The 13,262-nt window shown below is 36.2% G+C and overlaps 5 protein-coding genes and 1 non-coding gene across 8 annotated transcripts; 3 read left to right on the top strand and 3 right to left on the bottom strand.

Moving 5' to 3' along the window:
• Nucleotides 1-824: 824 nt before the first annotated feature.
• Nucleotides 825-3,984, top strand: PFK7 (phosphofructokinase 7). Its single transcript, NM_125046.3, has 10 exons — nt 825-1,433; nt 1,624-1,670; nt 1,751-1,790; nt 1,931-2,131; nt 2,224-2,382; nt 2,472-2,525; nt 2,616-2,814; nt 2,898-3,160; nt 3,247-3,447; nt 3,558-3,984. The coding sequence occupies exons 1-10, from the start codon at nt 1,332-1,334 to the stop codon at nt 3,747-3,749; spliced, it is 1,458 nt and encodes a 485-aa protein (NP_568842.1). The 5' UTR covers nt 825-1,331; the 3' UTR covers nt 3,750-3,984.
• A 266-nt stretch (nt 3,985-4,250) lies between these two features.
• On the bottom strand, nt 4,251-6,738 carry MIOX5 (myo-inositol oxygenase 5). 2 transcript variants are annotated; one of them, NM_125047.3, is made up of 11 exons: nt 6,629-6,738; nt 6,377-6,506; nt 6,206-6,290; nt 5,782-5,986; nt 5,623-5,682; nt 5,468-5,520; nt 5,188-5,310; nt 5,026-5,095; nt 4,864-4,942; nt 4,677-4,758; nt 4,251-4,581 (listed from the first exon to the last, which is right to left on the bottom strand). In NM_125047.3, the coding sequence occupies exons 1-11, from the start codon at nt 6,657-6,659 to the stop codon at nt 4,555-4,557; spliced, it is 945 nt and encodes a 314-aa protein (NP_200475.1). In that variant the 5' UTR covers nt 6,660-6,738; the 3' UTR covers nt 4,251-4,554. The 2 variants fall into 2 exon arrangements, with proteins under 2 accessions (NP_200475.1, NP_001332424.1); NM_001345210.1 differs by lacking the exon at nt 6,629-6,738 and having other exon boundaries at nt 6,377-6,591.
• A 1,057-nt stretch (nt 6,739-7,795) lies between these two features.
• Nucleotides 7,796-9,843, top strand: ILL1 (IAA-leucine resistant (ILR)-like 1). Of its 2 annotated transcripts, NM_125048.2 has the most exons (5): nt 7,796-8,199; nt 8,308-8,433; nt 8,508-8,822; nt 8,904-9,026; nt 9,111-9,843. In NM_125048.2, exons 1-5 carry the CDS (start codon nt 7,846-7,848, stop codon nt 9,507-9,509), a joined length of 1,317 nt encoding a protein of 438 aa, NP_200476.1. In that variant the 5' UTR covers nt 7,796-7,845; the 3' UTR covers nt 9,510-9,843. The 2 variants fall into 2 exon arrangements, with proteins under 2 accessions (NP_200476.1, NP_001332665.1); NM_001345211.1 differs by having other exon boundaries at nt 8,904-9,843.
• A 444-nt stretch (nt 9,844-10,287) lies between these two features.
• Nucleotides 10,288-12,337, top strand: ILL2 (IAA-leucine resistant (ILR)-like 2). Its single transcript, NM_125049.3, has 5 exons — nt 10,288-10,655; nt 10,824-10,949; nt 11,026-11,340; nt 11,421-11,543; nt 11,634-12,337. The coding sequence occupies exons 1-5, from the start codon at nt 10,299-10,301 to the stop codon at nt 12,030-12,032; spliced, it is 1,320 nt and encodes a 439-aa protein (NP_200477.1). The 5' UTR covers nt 10,288-10,298; the 3' UTR covers nt 12,033-12,337.
• Nucleotides 10,460-10,655, bottom strand: AT5G08615. The gene has a single exon (NR_143091.1).
• On the bottom strand, nt 12,232-13,105 carry AT5G56670 (Ribosomal protein S30 family protein). The gene is made up of 3 exons (NM_125050.3): nt 12,999-13,105; nt 12,764-12,901; nt 12,232-12,480 (listed from the first exon to the last, which is right to left on the bottom strand). Exons 1-3 carry the CDS (start codon nt 13,000-13,002, stop codon nt 12,434-12,436), a joined length of 189 nt encoding a protein of 62 aa, NP_200478.1. The 5' UTR covers nt 13,003-13,105; the 3' UTR covers nt 12,232-12,433.
• Between the last annotated feature and the right edge of the window lie 157 nt (nt 13,106-13,262).

Consider the following 13,262-nt stretch of genomic DNA (forward strand, 5'->3'; position numbering starts at 1 on the left):
AACTTAGCCAGTGCATGGCCTTTATTAAATCAACTATTGGGTCACTGCATGACCCATTTATCAACCTGTAACTGAATATTGGGCTTTGGCAAAGATCCAATTAGCTTCATTCGTATTTCAGAAATTTGATTTTATATCCGACTGAGTAGGTACGTATATGCAATACGTTATGTCCTATTAGCCTTATGGGACTCACGGGTACTTATGCAGGAGATGGATTAATTTCATATCCATCTGCAAACTAAATACATTTATTTTCTTATGGCAAAAAGCCAAAAACTATGTAACGTTTAATTTACGAAAAAAAAAATATTTAATATTTGGGTTATATGGATTTTTTTTTATTTTTTTTTTTTTTTTCGGGACATTAGCGAGAGTCATAGTATTAAAGAAACAGTAAAAACAACGACCAGATTTAATGCAACTTTATTACTACTTTAATTCAGATTCGAGAATTGACAGGCAAATACGCATTATTTTAGTACATTATGAAGAATCATACAGTTACATATTTCACATATATATTGTTTTAAAGATGTAAAACGACTAAGCAAGTATGTCATCTGATAGCATTATGAACTAATAACTTTTTGTCAACTCTGATTTTCATTTTTAAAATTATTATATCTTGTTACCTCTTTGTAACCAGCAATAGTTTCTTGACAACAAAAGAATCGGCAAATCAATGAAAACTTATTAAACTAACACACAAAACATAAAAAATAGTGATTAGCCGACACAACAAAATTGGATTTGTCTTTCTCTCTTTAAAAGATTTTCACCCGAATATTCCTAAAGATCTGAAATACTGAAAATATCACACAAAAAAATCCAAAAAGAAAAAAAATCATTTTAAAATTTAGAACTTGTTTTTCAAGGCCCAAAATTAATCGTTGTCAATAATTGGAAACTTAAAAATAAAGTCTTGTTCTAGAAGAATGTGAATCATCTTCTCCAAGTTTCAAACGTTGGTTTTTTTCCCCACTGTGATCGTCAGCTTTATATATTATATACACGAGAATCTTGTACCCAATTAACATATACATACATGTAAATGTGTGTATGTATATAATATAAAATTATTCTCCTTTTCACTAATTTTTCTTCAAATACTTTAATGCCCACCACCTGTTCGATCAAATTCCCCATCTCGAAAAGCTAGAACTTTCTTCGTCTCTATTGGTCTCTCACTCTCTCTCTTACCTCTTCTCATTTGTTCTTTCTCCTTCTAAATTGGGTTATCAAGTATATTGGATCAACGGGTTTGATTCACGATTTGTCATTTCATCTTCGTGGAGAGAGTTTGATCTGATTTGTTGATCGTCAGCGTTATGTCTAGTCCGAGAAGTAACAAGCCGAAGATTGTCAACGGTCCTGGTGGTTATATTCTACAAGACGTTCCTCATCTCATTGATTACCTTCCTGATCTTCCTGTATGTTTCACTTGATCTCTGATTGGTTCTAAATTGATTTGAAAATTTCTCGATTTGCACAAAGAGATCGAATCTGATATCGTCTAGTTAACAAAGGAGGAATCTTTAGCTTTGGGTTTCAATGTTCTGATCTGTTTCTGGTTTACTCTTAATAAAATGGTGATAATTCGTGGTTTTGATGTTATTGCAGACTTATCCAAATCCATTGCAAGACAATCCAGCTTACTCAGTGGTTAAGTAAGTATCTTCACCTATTTCAGACGTTTCCATTGCTTAAAGTTCATAGTTTTTGTTCTCATTTGGATGTTTTTTATCAGGCAATACTTTGTTCATGCTGATGATAGTGTCCCTGAGAAGGTAATTTATCAAGCATAATCCTTTTTTACCTGTAATTGTCTGAAGAATGGTGTTAGATGATCATGTCTTGTTGAAAGTGAGATTTTTAAAAGTAAAAGGCTCACTTTTTCTATCCTCTGTTTTATTTTCGTGTTATTTAGGTTGTTGTTCACAAGGATGGTCCAAGAGGAGTCCATTTCAGGCGTGCTGGTCCACGTCAAAAGGTTTACTTTGAGTCTGACGAAGTGCATGCTTGTATAGTTACATGTGGAGGTCTCTGTCCCGGTCTCAATACCGTGATTAGAGAAGTTGTGAGCAGCTTATCATACATGTATGGAGTAAAGAGAATTCTTGGAATCGATGTAAGTTTGGTGAATCATAATTAATCTCTTCGGTTTCATTTTGGATTTCATAACTATTGTCCAAACGATTCTCATTTGTTGAAATCTTATAGGGTGGATACAGAGGATTTTACGCCAAGAATACTATCCCCTTAAACTCTAAAGTCGTGAATGATATCCATAAACGCGGAGGAACAATCATTGGGACCTCAAGAGGTGGACATGATACCAACAAGATAGTTGATAGCATTCAAGATCGAGGAATCAATCAGGTTAGGGAATAAACACAGCCACTGCTTTTTACGTTGTATGTGAAAAAGTTTGTCAACCTTTTCTTGATGTAGTATCTGTTATCATTTAGGTTTACATTATTGGAGGAGATGGAACCCAGCGAGGTGCTTCAGTAATATTTGAGGTAATTCCATTGTGATATTTCAGAATAACAGTTGTAAGTTTTAAGTTTTAACAATCAACAACTGAACTTAGATTGTATATAACCATGTAGGAAATTAGAAGACGTCGACTAAAAGTTGCTGTGGTTGGAATTCCAAAAACTATTGATAATGATATTCCGGTGATAGATAAATCTTTTGGGTTTGACACTGCTGTGGAGGAAGCTCAACGAGCGATTAACGCAGCACATGTTGAAGCCGAGAGTAATGAGAATGGTATCGGTTTTGTCAAGCTTATGGGTCGTTACAGCGGTAAGTCTTTGTTTTGAAACATACAACTTAAAAGACCTTTTCGATTTGTTACTGACTAATGCTAGGCGGGTGTTGTACTACAGGGTACATAGCGATGTATGCTACATTAGCCAGCAGAGATGTTGACTGTTGCTTGATTCCCGAGTCACCATTTTACCTCGAAGGAGAAGGTGGACTCTTTGAGTTCATAGAGAGACGGCTGAAGGATCATGGTCACATGGTGATTGTTCTTGCTGAGGGTGCAGGACAGGATTTGATGTGCAAAAGCATGGAATCTACTCCTATGGATGCTTCTGGGAACAAACTTCTTAAAGATGTCGGCTTGTGGCTATCACAAAGCATCAAGGTAAGAGTTAAAAACTTTCAAGATCATGAGATTCTTATGCCTTTTACAGAAAATTTCCTCATAGGGTTTATTTCCTCTTGTTGTAGGATCATTTTAAGAAGAATAAGATGGTGATGAATCTCAAATACATTGATCCTACATACATGATCCGGGCTGTTCCAAGTAATGCATCAGACAATGTTTACTGTACACTTCTTGCTCAGAGCGCGGTTCATGGTGCAATGGCTGGTTACACTGGCTACACCAGTGGTCTTGTCAATGGAAGACAAACATACATCCCTTTCTACGTAAGTTACTAATACAGATCTAATGTGTGCGGGATGGTCCTGAATTGAATCTGATCGTGTACTTGTGAGCAATTCTGAATCGTGTCATTGTTTTTTTGTTTGTCTTGCAGAGGATAACAGAGACCCAGAACAATGTAGTGATTACGGATAGAATGTGGGCGAGGCTATTGTCTTCTACGAACCAGCCAAGTTTCTTGGGGCCTAAGGATACATCTGAAGAGAAGAAAGAGTTGCCGGAAACACCGCTTCTTGACGACGGAGCTGTCGATATTCCTCCTGTGACTAAAGAGGTCACTAAGTGAAGAAGTTGCAGGGCATAATAATGGCATATGTATACTCAGAGGGTTCTGTAACCGATGCCGTTTCAGGCGAAAGTGAAATAATTGTTATTTTAACGAATTTGCCCTTTTGTGTATGTGCATACACAACACAAACACAAATTTTAGTTTTCTTCTAGATGTTTAGTTTTGTAATCCTTTTTGCATTTTCCACAACTGAATAAATGAATGAAGTAATAATCTTCGTTACTTTGATCCTATATTTGTTCTTGTATATGTTTTTTCACACTCAAAATGAAGAGAATAGGATGCAAGAGAGCTAAATTGTTTTCACACATAGATACTTCAAAAAGTTTCTTTTTGGTAACTGATCTTTTAAAGAATGAGAAAGCTAAATCTGAATGATTTAATGCAGTCAAAAGTGTTTTTTTTTTCTTGAAGGTTTCTATTATTGATAATTGAGAATTTGATAACTTGTTTGGATCAAATCTTGGTCTAATAATGATTTGTCTGATACTGAATTTGCAAAAAAATCTCAGTAATAGTGTAATACTTTTTTTTGGTTAAAAAAGTAATAGTGTAATACGACAGACCATAATAAATAAATTTTTTAAAGCAGAAGATGAAAGAAGAAAATATCATTTTAGTTTATAATAGGACAGACGAGATACAATTACCGTTTGTATCAACATTAGCATTAACATTAGCTAATGTAACAATACAACTTTATTAACTGGGCAATAATATGCTTAAACGACAAGTAATCAAACACACACACCATTTTATCTTTCTAATAGTAGACTTTTTTTGGACGGCCTCGATGCCGTTTTCACCACCTCAGATTTTCCGGGAAATACTGAAAAAAATCCCAAACAAAAATTATATCACAATGCTGTAAAAATTAAGTACATATCCTATTTTTCAAAAGCAGAATATGGTAAAGATCCTCACTTTCTTGATAAGAGACATGTAGTACGGCTTAACCTTCTCGACATTGACGTGTACTTTGCTCTTGCTGTATAAGTCATACTTGCTATATAATAAAACATACAATATAAGTATTAAAAATCTGATCATCGGGAAAAAAAAATCGGGTTTAATTAATTAAGAAAGACTTTTATTTAGAGAAATAAATTACTTAAAAACATGAAGCCATTTGAGATTCTCCTTGTCTTCCTCGTTCATAAGGTGAGTGTAAGCTCCAGCCTTGTGCAATGCTACAATACATTAATGTTAATTCATCAATCAAATTATGTTACTAATTAAGTGTTTAGTTAGTTAATAGTTTTATTGTGCTTACGATAAAAGGAATGGTATCGGATGATGAATAGTCCCGGGGATGGTAAGGTGCTTCCATTCTCCTTGGCCACCTATTTAACCATATAATAATCGTTTTGTGAATCATGTAATCATAATTAATGATTATAGTTGATAAACTATAGAAAGGAATTAAAGAATTTACCAGATACATGTAGTCATCATGTCCCCATGACATAAGAACATTTTCAAGTCCACAGCCTTCAGAATAAATTCCAGCTTTGGTATTGTACTTAGGGTTGTTAAAATCAGGGTTTTCCATAAAATACTACAATCATGGTTGAAAAGGAAAAAAATATATTATAGAAATCACTTGTTTGGTAAATATTAATCAACTAGGTTCTAACTATCAATATTTTGAGGATGTCAAAAAAAGAACTATCAATACTTTGAGTAACTAGCAAAATATATTGAGTTATATGTACCTTGTGGTGTACGTTAGATTCATCAAATGCACACCCAACAGGAAATGTGTCACCTAAACGGATAGAGAATTCATAAATCACTTACTTAAAATTGATAAGTTTACTACTTAGTAAATCAGGATTAATTAATGAAAGAAATCAAAGATTAAACTTACCAACAACAGCCCATTGAGGAAGCCCTCCAAACTGTGGTAGGGTAAGAACCTTCCCAAGATCTGGAAGTTCAGTCATTTTTAGTATTTTTAGGATTCTTATAATATGATAATTTTGATTCTTATAAGCATGAGTTTTTGTCATAAATAACAATTAATTACCATGGATAAGCGCAGTGAGATGAAGCCAATCTTCGTTAGGATAATCTTTACGGATTGCTTCCGCAGATTGAAGCAAATGTTGAATTTGTGGTTCGTCGAGGTCGGGATCACTCTCGTCCACCACTTCTTTTGAAAGTTCACAACATTCCCAAATGTTCATCACCATCTTGTCCAATTTTCCATACTCACTTCTCATTTTCTGTACCTGCAAACGTATCATAAGTTAGTAACAATATATTTTATAACAGATGAGAAACAACAATATGTATCGTATGTTCATTTCGGCTAACATCGTTAGGAAAGATTTTTATTTTCATTAGTAATTCATAAATCACGTCCATGCAAAAATAATAGGACTCAACTATAATGTTGATCACACAATCTAATAAACCCTAAACCATATAAGATATATAAGAGATCTTACAAAGTCTAAAGTTTGGTTAGTGTGTTGTGTTGCATAGAAATGTTCGACGCTCTTTTGCCTCTCGCTGTTTGTATCCGTGTAGTCTCTGCAATAATTTACATCAATAAAATCTTAAATGTTTTGGAAAACATTTTAGAAATCGTCTAAATTATTTCTTGAGAAAAAAGGAACCTGAATTGACGACCAAATGCGTTCATCTCAGGAGCCAAAAACACTTCATCATCGGATGATATCTTCGACATTGGTATGTCGCTGTCCAATCGTAACTCTCCGGTCTTCTGCGTTGTCGAGTCCTCATGTACTTAAACAAAACAAAAAAGAAACAAAAAAACTTCTATTTTTACGAAATCTCAAGATAAAATTTATAGAAGAAAAAAAACTACAAAGAAAAGAATAACAAAGGAAGATAGATAGATGTTTTACCAAAAACAGGGTTTTCGACGGAGATATTCATCTTCCAAAAAAAAACAAAGTAAAAAAGAAGATGAGTTATGAAAACTAAAGATCGAGAGAGAATGTCTACGAAAAGATGTAATTTGATGGAGACACAAAAAGGGTATTTGTAGTGGTGATGGTTTAGGAGACGATAGGTACTTTCCTCTATATTTAGAGAGAAATCCAAATCTTTTGACCACGAAAAATAAACTTTGTCCAAGAAAATAAAAACTGTGGCATGATAAAGATCTCTTAACATTTATATACAAGAGTTAATTTTTTTGTTTTCGTTTTTTTTAGTTTATTTACTCTACTGCGTTTGTTTATGTTTTGAAATATACCAAACATCCTAAATCCTTAAATTTACTCTCTTCTTGATTGGTCAACTTTTTGGCATATTTTCTTCCTTTTAAGATTTAGGAAGACATGTGTCATGTTCTAAAATAGATATAGTAGACTATTAACATCTATGTGATATTCTTATGAATTATCATAGACACATATGTCCAAGAGAGTTAATTATACTTAGATTCTCCATTTTCTTATTCAAAAAAAAAAAGATTCTCCATTTTCTTACCTTTTTATCAGTGTTTTTCACTTTCCCCCCATTTTTCATATTTATAACATTCACACTTATTAGTTTCTCCCCCATTTATGCTATTTACAGTATATTCTCCTTCAAATTTTGGAGTATTGTGGATTTTGAACATGTGTAAATTGTAATAAATTGGTTGTCTTTTTACGTTTTTTTTCTTTTTCTTTTGATTATGTTCGTAACTAATTGACTAACTAACTTTAGAGCCAAGTGGAGAAGACAATTCGTGTGAGTTTCCACGGCCCATGCTTTCGACTTTTGAGTGAAAACAAATATTTTTGCATTGTTAAAAGACAACTCAAAAATATCTCGTTGTTATTAGTTTGTTACAAATACTACAATGGCATAACAGTTTTCGTAATATAAGTTTTCCTTCGACATCATTTTCTTATTTCCTTTAAATTATGATGGAAGAAGATTACGACATCAAAAGCTAGAGAAAAACATTATGAGATGATGAAGTTTGTTGCAACGGCTAAAAACAGAACATTACAACTTAGGCCTTTCATAAAACATATGGGCTTTTATGGCCCATTAAAAATCGGGCTTAGTGGACTTATTTCAGTCTCATATATATATTTTGAGTGGCGCATCAGTCTCATCTTCCTCCATGGCTCTAAACAACTTTTTGACTTTCCAACTACTCCTTCTTCTACTTCGTGTTTCATCGGAATCTCCATGGATCGTCGCCGGAGATGTGTCTCGAATCCCGATCAATTTCCTCGAATTAGCAAAGAGCCCGGAGGTTTTCGATTCAATGGTGAGAATCAGAAGGAAAATCCACGAGAATCCTGAGCTGGGATACGAGGAATTCGAAACTAGTAAGTTCATTAGGTCGGAGCTTGACCTTATCGGAGTTAAGTATAGGTTTCCGGTAGCTATCACCGGTATTATCGGATATATCGGTACCGGAGAACCACCATTCGTCGCTCTAAGAGCAGATATGGATGCTTTGCCTATTCAGGTCTAGTACCAATTCACAGAACTCTCATCGATTAGTTACATTTAGGTCTATGGTTCAGAAATTTGGATTAAGGATTAGAACATAATTTGATTTGATAATTGAATTCAGGAAGCTGTTGAGTGGGAGCACAAGAGCAAAAATCCTGGAAAAATGCATGCTTGTGGACATGATGGTCATGTTGCTATGCTTCTTGGTGCTGCTAAGATACTTCAACAACATCGCCAACATTTGCAGGTCTATGCATATTTCCCTTTTATACTACTTTCATCAGTAACATTGGTCTAACACATTTTTTTGTTTTTGTTTAGGGAACTGTGGTGCTTATCTTTCAGCCAGCTGAGGAAGGTTTGAGTGGAGCAAAGATGATGAGAGAAGAAGGAGCGTTGAAGAACGTTGAAGCTATTTTTGGTATACATCTTTCCCCCCGGACTCCCTTTGGGAAAGCTGCTTCACTTGCAGGTTCATTTATGGCTGGAGCTGGAGCTTTCGAGGCTGTAATCACTGGGAAAGGAGGTCATGCTGCCATCCCTCAGCATACAATAGATCCTGTTGTTGCAGCTTCAAGCATTGTCCTCAGTCTTCAACACTTGGTTTCACGTGAAACTGACCCTTCGGATTCAAAGGTTTCATTTTTTACTCTTTGATGATTTCTCTCCTGGTCTATGCTTAATTTGTAGTATAACTTATTAAGGTTTCTTCTGTAGGTGGTCACAGTTACTAAGGTTAATGGAGGCAACGCGTTCAATGTCATCCCTGATTCAATCACCATAGGAGGAACTCTTCGAGCCTTTACCGGGTTTACTCAGCTTCAGGAGAGAATCAAAGAGGTGATCTGATCCTTTTTGATTTTTTTCTCTGTATGTTATTTTACCATAGAATCAACAAACCCTGGTTTCAACTTTTGATTCTAGATTATTACAAAGCAAGCAGCCGTTCACCGATGCAATGCGTCCGTGAATCTAGCACCCAATGGTAACCAACCGATGCCACCAACTGTGAACAACATGGACTTATACAAGAAATTCAAGAAGGTGGTTAGGGATTTGTTGGGTCAAGAAGCTTTTGTGGAAGCAGTGCCTGAAATGGGATCCGAGGACTTCTCATACTTTGCAGAAACAATCCCGGGCCATTTCTCCCTCTTGGGAATGCAAGATGAGACCCAAGGTTATGCGTCGTCTCATTCACCACACTATAGAATCAACGAGGATGTTCTTCCTTACGGAGCTGCTATCCATGCAACGATGGCAGTACAGTACCTCAAAGATAAGGCTTCTAAAGGTTCTGTCTCAGGCTTTCATGACGAACTCTAATCCCTGTCAACCTTGGTACAGTTTCCTCATCGGTCATTGGTTCGAATTCAGAAGTACCAAATTTACACTCCATTGTTGATAGAATTCCATTTAAATGATGAAAAGCCTTAATTCGTAGAACAATTTCAATTGGGAAATTCTCAACTTTTATGATATGTTTGTGTAACTGTAACATACTGGCATAATCTTAGAACATGAATTATAATTAATAGGCTAGTCTTGTTGTAATGCATTGGCAAAACCACACCTTTTATGTTTATATTGATCAGAATCGGAGATTTTAAGCATCAATTTACATTCTTTGGAAGGAAAGAAACTCAAGATTGCATAATGCTTCATCAAGACCAGCCTCTGCTTTAATACTTTAAATCATGAACTTCATTCGGTGTCGCCTTGACCCGCTATCGAGAGACCAACGAATTGTGCCTCCAAACGTCTCCTATCTAGCTACTTAGTTTGGAGTGTTCCAACCTTAATGTGTTCTAGTTGTATTCTCCTTTTGTTGTTGTTGTTATAGTTGTCCTTTGACGTCGTCATTTGCTTGTTTCCTTTAATCTTGATGGAAGAAGATTACGACATCAAAGCTAGAGAAACAAAAAAAAACTCAAAAGAAAACAAAACATTATGTGATGATGAAGTTTGTTGCAACGGCTAAACAGAGCATATACTGTTTAGACCTTTCATCAACAATATGGGCTTTTTGGCCCATTAAAAATCGGGCTTTGTGGACTTGTTTCAGTCTCATATATATATATGAGTTAAATCAGAAATTGGTTGTCATCTTCCTCCATGGCTCTAAACAAGCTCCTCAGTTTGACTTTCCAACTACTCCTTTTTCTACTTAGTGTTTCATCGGAATCTCCATGGATCGCCGAAGATACGTCTCAAATCCAGACGAAGCTCCTCGAATTCGCGAAGAGTCCGGAGGTCTTCGATTGGATGGTGAAAATCAGAAGGAAAATCCACGAGAATCCGGAGCTTGGTTACGAAGAACTCGAGACCAGTAAACTCATTAGGTCGGAGCTGGAACTTATCGGAATCAAGTATAGGTATCCTGTAGCTATCACCGGTGTTATCGGATATATCGGCACCGGAGAACCGCCATTCGTCGCCCTGAGAGCTGATATGGATGCTTTGCCTATTCAGGTGTATTACCAATTCACATAATTCTCATCGATTAGAGACATTTAGGTATTTTTTGTATGAAACTTGATCATAGGTTTAATTATACATAGGCCAATACAAATGTCTCTTAGGTAATGACGATAATGGAATTAAGGATTAGAACATAATTTGACTGATTCTAAAATTCAGGAAGGTGTTGAGTGGGAGCACAAGAGCAAAATCGCTGGTAAAATGCATGCTTGCGGACATGATGGTCATGTTACTATGCTTCTTGGGGCTGCAAAGATACTTCATGAACATCGCCACCATTTGCAGGTCTATGCATTTTTCCCTTTTGAACTACTTTCATCAGTAACATTTGGCCTAACACATTTTGTTTTGTTTTGTTTAGGGAACTGTGGTGCTTATCTTTCAACCAGCTGAGGAAGGTTTGAGTGGAGCAAAGAAGATGAGAGAAGAAGGAGCGTTGAAGAACGTCGAAGCTATTTTCGGGATACATCTTTCTGCCCGGATTCCCTTTGGGAAAGCCGCTTCACGTGCAGGTTCATTTTTGGCTGGAGCTGGAGTCTTCGAGGCTGTAATCACTGGGAAAGGAGGTCATGCTGCCATCCCTCAGCATACTATAGATCCTGTTGTTGCAGCCTCAAGCATCGTCCTCAGTCTTCAACAATTGGTTTCACGTGAAACTGACCCTTTGGATTCAAAGGTTTCGTTTTTTACTCTTTGATGATCTTCACACCTGGTCTATACATTATAGAACAGAACTCATTGAGGTTTCTTCTGCAGGTGGTCACAGTTTCTAAGGTTAATGGAGGCAATGCTTTTAATGTCATCCCTGATTCAATCACCATAGGAGGAACTCTTCGAGCCTTTACCGGATTTACTCAGCTTCAACAGAGAGTCAAAGAGGTGATGCGACCCAAGATTGCGCCTATAATATTTCCCGGTATTGTTGCTTTACCCATAGAACCAATCTCCGGTTTCAACTTTTGATTCTAGGTGATTACCAAGCAAGCAGCCGTTCACCGATGCAATGCGTCCGTTAATCTAACACCAAACGGTAGAGAACCAATGCCACCAACAGTGAACAACAAGGACTTGTACAAGCAATTCAAGAAGGTGGTTAGAGATTTGTTGGGTCAAGAAGCTTTTGTGGAAGCAGCACCTGTAATGGGATCCGAAGACTTCTCATACTTTGCAGAAACAATCCCGGGCCATTTCTCTCTACTGGGAATGCAAGATGAGACCAACGGGTATGCATCGTCTCATTCACCACTCTATAGAATCAACGAGGATGTGCTTCCGTACGGTGCTGCAATCCATGCATCGATGGCAGTACAGTACCTCAAAGAGAAGGCTTCTAAAGGTTCTGTCTCAGGCTTTCATGAAGAACTCTAAACCTTGGTTGTAGACAGGTTGTTCATCGGTTATTGGTTCAGATTCAGAAGCACAAACCTAACACTCCATTGAATTAATCAAGTGTTATCGTACAAGATCCTTGCAAGTGTTATAGAATGATGAAAATGTATTTAATAGCTAATTTTCAATTGGCAAATTATCAACTTTTAATAGTCTGTGTAAAAGTATTGACAGAAACTTAGAACACGAATTATGATCATTGGTCTTGTTGTAATGTATTGGCAAAAATCATATCTTATGTTTAATTGACCAAAATCATAAGTGAAAAAACAGTATTTCATAGCATAGAATCAAAACATAATAGTTCGGTGCCAAAGAAAACAAAAAGTTACAAATGACCTTGAGAAGTTTCACGACAACATCTTTCTCTCTAACTTCTTCTATTTCTCAGAAGAGTTGGGTCCTCTCTTCTTTCCGAAACCAACAACTGCACAAATCAATGAACCATTACTAACCAATAATAGATACGCAACGTAATAAGCATTTGAGTCAAAACCAAATGATAAATTCAGAAGCTCTAGTCTAAAACATCGAACCACAAGTGTTCCAATATAACACATTTCTCGAGTATTCACAATTCTTATTCAAATTCACAATATTATTAACCACATTCAACAATGCAGTAGTATCGCTTTATAAAAATCGAATTCAACAATGAACACTAACACACTGTAAAGGAATCAACAAAGAAACTAGATCGGAAAAATTACCTGCGGTGACAAAACGACGGTTGTGCTGCAGACGCTTGTGAGCACGACCTCTGGGCTTCTTTTTCTTATCTTGCTTCGCAACCTTTGGAGTTTGTCCTCTAACCTTACCGGCACGAGCCAAAGATCCGTGAACCTTTCCTGAAATCGTTAAAACACACTTAACGTCAACAGATCCACATCAGAAGAAAAATCAAAAGCTAATCTATAAATTTCAAGAAGTTTCCAAGGATTTTACCCATGATTGATTAGCTTCTCTGCTTTTTGTTCCTCCGTTCCGCCGGCTGCAAGAAGCTGAAATGAGTTCGTGCGAAATCTCAGAATTAGGGTTTTCGAGATGATGATACGTATTTAAACCCGATACCGAAATATATTGGGCTTTATGGGCCCATACTAACTACTTAATTACTATTGGGCTTTATTAGCTCGAATATGGACATCTGTAAAACTGGACCTATAAGCAACACAAGTTTGACAATATAGGAATACAAAATAATTCGAA

The sequence above is a fragment of the Arabidopsis thaliana genome, chromosome 5 (genome assembly GCF_000001735.4).
Source record: "Arabidopsis thaliana chromosome 5, partial sequence".
Taxonomy (NCBI): Eukaryota; Viridiplantae; Streptophyta; class Magnoliopsida; order Brassicales; family Brassicaceae; genus Arabidopsis; species Arabidopsis thaliana.

Excerpts from the sequence above, each read along its gene's own strand:
- PFK7 (NM_125046.3), top strand. The coding sequence starts at position 1,332 with ATGTCTAGTCCGAGAAGTAACAAGCCGAAGATTGTCAACGGTCCTGGT. Across the intron at positions 2,132-2,223 it reads AGAGAATTCTTGGAATCGAT|GGTGGATACAGAGGATTTTA; the intron begins GTAAGTTTGGTG and ends GAAATCTTATAG. Across the intron at positions 2,526-2,615 it reads GTGCTTCAGTAATATTTGAG|GAAATTAGAAGACGTCGACT; the intron begins GTAATTCCATTG and ends ATAACCATGTAG.
- MIOX5 (NM_125047.3), bottom strand. The coding sequence starts at position 6,659 with ATGAATATCTCCGTCGAAAACCCTGTTTTTG. Across the intron at positions 6,291-6,376 it reads GCATTTGGTCGTCAATTCAG|AGACTACACGGATACAAACA; the intron begins GTTCCTTTTTTC and ends AAATTATTGCAG. Across the intron at positions 4,759-4,863 it reads AAATGGCTTCATGTTTTTAA|CAAGTATGACTTATACAGCA; the intron begins GTAATTTATTTC and ends TTTATTATATAG.
- ILL1 (NM_125048.2), top strand. The coding sequence starts at position 7,846 with ATGGCTCTAAACAACTTTTTGACTTTCCAACTACTCCTTCTTCTACTT. Across the intron at positions 8,200-8,307 it reads TGGATGCTTTGCCTATTCAG|GAAGCTGTTGAGTGGGAGCA; the intron begins GTCTAGTACCAA and ends AATTGAATTCAG. Across the intron at positions 8,434-8,507 it reads AACATCGCCAACATTTGCAG|GGAACTGTGGTGCTTATCTT; the intron begins GTCTATGCATAT and ends GTTTTTGTTTAG.
- ILL2 (NM_125049.3), top strand. The coding sequence starts at position 10,299 with ATGGCTCTAAACAAGCTCCTCAGTTTGACTTTCCAACTACTCCTTTTT. Across the intron at positions 10,656-10,823 it reads TGGATGCTTTGCCTATTCAG|GAAGGTGTTGAGTGGGAGCA; the intron begins GTGTATTACCAA and ends TCTAAAATTCAG. Across the intron at positions 10,950-11,025 it reads AACATCGCCACCATTTGCAG|GGAACTGTGGTGCTTATCTT; the intron begins GTCTATGCATTT and ends TGTTTTGTTTAG.
- AT5G56670 (NM_125050.3), bottom strand. Across the intron at positions 12,481-12,763 it reads CCGTCGTTTTGTCACCGCAG|TTGTTGGTTTCGGAAAGAAG; the intron begins GTAATTTTTCCG and ends TGATTTGTGCAG.